The sequence below is a fragment of the Temnothorax curvispinosus genome, unplaced genomic scaffold (assembly GCF_003070985.1).
Source record: "Temnothorax curvispinosus isolate PA1 unplaced genomic scaffold, ASM307098v1 QBEX01000740.1, whole genome shotgun sequence".
Lineage (NCBI taxonomy): Eukaryota > Metazoa > Arthropoda > Insecta > Hymenoptera > Formicidae > Temnothorax > Temnothorax curvispinosus.
In genome coordinates this window covers 227,931-232,420 of record NW_020210520.1, presented here as the reverse complement: position 1 = coordinate 232,420, position 4,490 = coordinate 227,931, and the positions used below count along the sequence as shown (strand labels likewise).

Sequence of the window (4,490 nt, the reverse complement as noted above, 5' to 3'; positions counted from 1 at the left end):
ATATTTGATGCTGCAGTGATGTGATATATTAACCGCCATTTTCTATGTGAATGCACTTATTAAATATATGCTAATGAATATTATTCCGCGAGCGAATATTGCGAATTATTCGAAGGTATAATGGAATTCTCGTCGCCAAGCGTATCGCCATAATAATGACAAAGCCTCGTCGCGATGTCCCGGTGCCAGGATTTGCAAGCTGCTTCAACGAACGTTATTCAACAACACCGCGATTATTCTAATGAGATTCGGGATCTCGCGTGCGGAATAGCGGCCGACGAGAGACCGAAGGAGAGTCGAGGCGTTGAAACTTTATAGCCCGATCAGATTTCAAATATGATTAGCACTCGGTATTAGCCGCGGACACTGCTTCGTCTATTAACGCGCGACTGTATCGAGTAAGATGTAAATGCCTCTTTTTGCTACGATCTAATTTCGCCATTAAAGTGCCGTTTTATTCTCGATTGATAACGTTGAATTTATTCCGTGCGTCACACATTATTCCAACTATTCATATTATGTGATAATGCCCGCGGTTACCGCTTCACGATACAATTATTCGTGCATGGCGTGCGATTGTCGTTAGTACAATTGTTTACGCAATAACATATGTTAAACCGACATCATTATTCCTCATTAACTGTACAGTGTTGTGAATTTTGAGATCAAAGCTCTCCATAATTTTGGACAATCTTTTTCATAAAGATCATTATAAAATTACGTATAAGCATTTTTTTATACAAATATGTGTTTCTGTAGCAAAAGTACGTGGTAGAAACAAAATATTATTTGCTTAAAATAATTATAAATTCTCTATGCTACAATATAATTAATAAAAATGTTCAATAATAATTATAAATATAACATTATACTAATCTTTTTTTCTCTTCCTTTTCTTCGTATAATGTATATTTTTAGATGTTTTCAAAAGGAACGCGCAGGCTATCGATAAAGATAAACAGGGAAATAGCATCGAATCAGCCTTGCGTAGATCAACAAATCAGATTGAACCCTGCTGAATATGAATGGACTGCCCGCAGGGCCAACGTCAAACGTTCAGCGAGGACACGCCGTCCTTCTATAGGCTCTACTAATATTCCTAAGTGCATCATCAGCCGCTTGGTACAATGTTGCACGAGTTCTGATACGATGCAAGCCATGCACTAACCACTTCCCACCCACCAATCCTTTTCTCCCTCTCTCATCACTTGGCCTTCAATTCCTCTCGCGCGGACATGATCCCCACTTCCCATGATTACTTGCGATTTTAGCCTGGACACAAAAATTGCGCCGCATTATTGTAGTCGTAATCTCTGCAATAATAGCGACGTGAAGAATAACGTGCGTTTATTCTCTTTTGCTCTCTTTCTCTATTTTTCTGTGCTTTCTCTATAAATCGTGAATCAATAGTAAAAGAGAAAAGGGATCAAAGAATAAAGATATGACGAGTCCGGAAAATGGATATCGAACCATTAGACACTCTTGAAAGCGCGCAGACTAACTCGCTCGTCCTCCTTTAAGTTTCACTCGTGTTCTTTCGTATATCCTTTCTCGAGAGCATCGCAAAAATTTTGTGACTTTGTGACTACGAATCAACGTTGGTAGCCTGCTGTCTCGCGCTTGTGTGGCAGCAAAACATCGAACAGGTGTCATCATCAAGCTTAGTATTTTTCGCCTCAAGATCAATGTCTTTTGTAACGAAGCACGATGATACAATATATTGCACACTATGAAATAATTCCTAATACACATTTGCATGTATAAGTATATACCGTCAACCATAATTTTTATTTCAAGAACTTTTTTCACTTCTCCGCCATTATTTTGGCGGATCAGTTTAGCCCCCTGGGAAGTTCCGTGTGTACTCCTAATTATCATTGAGGGATTTAACAAGGACAATTCCGCCACAGGTGAGCCGGGCCGTGAGCCCGGCGATGACGCGAAGGAACGAAGGGGGAACCAGAAGAGCGGAGCAGGTGGATTGCTCGCCGAGGTTATGCAAGACATTCAGACTCTATCCGCGATGGCAGAGACTGAGGTGGCATTTAAGGATTACCGGAGTTTAGCATAATATCAGCAGAAGTGGGAAGAGGACAACAAGCAAGCGTCGTTGTCGGGGCGATGAGAGGGCGACGGATGACGGTGGAAGATGAAGCCCGCGAAGAGGAATGCGCCCGAGGAAGGGGCACAGGTATTATTCATGGATTACCTCACTTGTCTCGGCTACAATCCTCCCAAAGCCTCCATTAGAATAATTGCTTCTTCATCTTCGCGCTTACGCGATTGCTACCGCCTACCGCGTCCCTCGATCCGTTCTTCCTTCAGAAATTCACCGACTTTGCCATCAGCAACATGTCGCCACGCTTCCATATACGCACGCATCGGTTTTTCTCCCCATTGTCTGTTTACTTTGACTTGACACGAAGAGAAGCGTGTCATATCTCGAGAAGATTTGTCGTCGAGAAAACATATATCAGGCATAGATGCAGCCTCTTATCCAAATAAAGATGTAATCAAATAATCCCGAGTTAATTTTGGACAGAGAAATCAAATAAACGAAACAAATAAATTATTCTTGAATCAATGGAGATATTATGGATCCTCTTTCGTATGCATATTTCGCATTTAGCGTTACAACGAAATATTGTAGCTTTAATTTATTGAGCAATATCATGGCACGTAATATTAAGTATTATAGAGCTGAATTTTGTGTAAATATAACACAAACATTTTTTCCACTCATTCTACGCTTTCTTAAGTATAAAACATATCGTACTACGAACTTTTAGATTTTTGTATTTCGCAACGTCCAGTTACACTCTGGTCTGCACGCAAATTCTACACTGCGAAGAAAAAACTGCAATATACATCCCGGTTACGGAAGTACAAGTGGCAGACCATTAGCCAGGGAGGAAGTCTTTTAAGAACAAGGAAGAGAGTGCTGAGCGATCCCTTGAAGTTGCAGAAGTGCGAGCGAGAAGTTGTCAGCAGACTGCTGCTCGAGAACTTTGTGTTCGTCGACTATTCACGATTCTACCTTTTAAACCTTTCGCTACTCAAGTAACGATTGTAGTCAGCATCAGTCAAATGCTGAACCGACTATTATAGTTTGCCAAGCAAAATGATCAACTAAATTTATTTCCAACGAGCATTATAATGTCAGCTTTCCTTCTTCTTTACTTTTAATTTTTAGAATTCTGAATATTTTTGTTTTTTATTTCATGCTAAAAAAACGAAGTAAAAAATACATTTATAGAAAGAGTAAAAATGTGCAAGTTTTGTTCGTGCCGTAAACCTCGATAATAAATATACAATCGCCTAACAGAATAATAATAAGCTTCTTAAAATATGTAGATAATTACATATTATAAGAAATATCTAATTTTATCCTTAGATTTCAGTAATTATTATCTGTATAATGCTATCTGCGTAAGATAGCAAGACATATATAAGATTCCACGCCGTCGTATGTAACGTAAAAGTAGTCTTTCTCGCAATAACGTGCAACCGCAAGTCACGGTGAGCATCTAACACCCGCGCCAACTGCGGCGCGCAAGAGGGAACGATTAATGCCCCTTAAATTAATTGTAATTCCACGTGAAGGAGCGCGGCAAGTAGAACCGCAACGACAAGGCAACGTGTTCGAGGTATCGACAATCGATGTGTAAACGGAGAGACTGGAGGCAGGCTCAAGGAATCGTCGCACGTATACCCGGTAATGCGAGATGAAACGGTAACGAGCGCGGCTCACCGCGGTAACTAAATATTCGCGGGCAGACGTGTTGAGATAACGTTGATGGTCGGGGAGGGGAAAAAAAAGGAAGAACTTGTCGCCGGAGTCCCCGGACGCGAAACAGGTCGTCCGTCCCTTCCAACCTTCCCGCATCTAGCATCCGCCACCCCCGTCGCCGTCGCGGGCGCGAGGGTGCCTCGTTGCCGCTACACCGGAGACAATTTATTCTCACGGTCTCGCGCGCAATTTGCTCCCGCAACTCCCCGGTCCCCTCCGCCCTTCCCCATCGAGCTTGTAACGAGGATAACGAGAATCATCGAATGAGAACTCACCGTCGCGGCCTGAAATCGCATTTCACGCGACATTTGCCGCGCGGCATCATACCGTGTAGCGCGCCGATCTTCGATCTCGCAGATGCATCGCCGCCGCCAGCGCACGAGGGGAATTTTATTTAATTCCAAAATTTATTTAATTCTTCGTCTCTCGCGCTATTCGATCCGCGCGCGTGAGCGCGTCGTACTATCGCGGTACCTTCTTTCGGTAAACACTCACGTCGAAGACTCGCTACGAAATATCGGATGAACGAATTGTGGTAATTTGAATACTGGAGAATTCAACAAGAATTTCGAGTTTGCATTCGCAAGTACCGTATTCTTAATCTAGGTCGATATTGTAAGATACTTTGTATTTAATATTCAATTGTAGTATTTTAAAGTAGATGCTGTGTGTGGGTGTATTAATGTTTTTTTCCTTTGCT

The 4,490-nt window shown here is 42.0% G+C and overlaps 1 protein-coding gene across 3 annotated transcripts; it reads left to right on the top strand.

Moving 5' to 3' along the window:
* The first annotated feature begins 1,330 nt into the window (after positions 1–1,330).
* LOC112457718 lies at positions 1,331–3,242 on the top strand. Of its 3 annotated transcripts, XR_003041148.1 has the most exons (3): positions 1,331–1,646; positions 1,911–2,191; positions 2,790–3,242. XR_003041148.1 is itself a non-coding variant. In XM_025020919.1 (2 exons), exons 1-2 carry the CDS (start codon positions 2,122–2,124, stop codon positions 3,062–3,064), a joined length of 321 nt encoding a protein of 106 aa, XP_024876687.1. In that variant the 5' UTR covers positions 1,331–2,121; the 3' UTR covers positions 3,065–3,242. The 3 variants fall into 3 exon arrangements, 2 of the variants coding, with proteins under 2 accessions (XP_024876687.1, XP_024876692.1); XM_025020919.1 differs by having other exon boundaries at positions 1,331–2,191; positions 2,814–3,242; XM_025020924.1 differs by having other exon boundaries at positions 1,331–2,191.
* Positions 3,243–4,490: the final 1,248 nt, after the last annotated feature.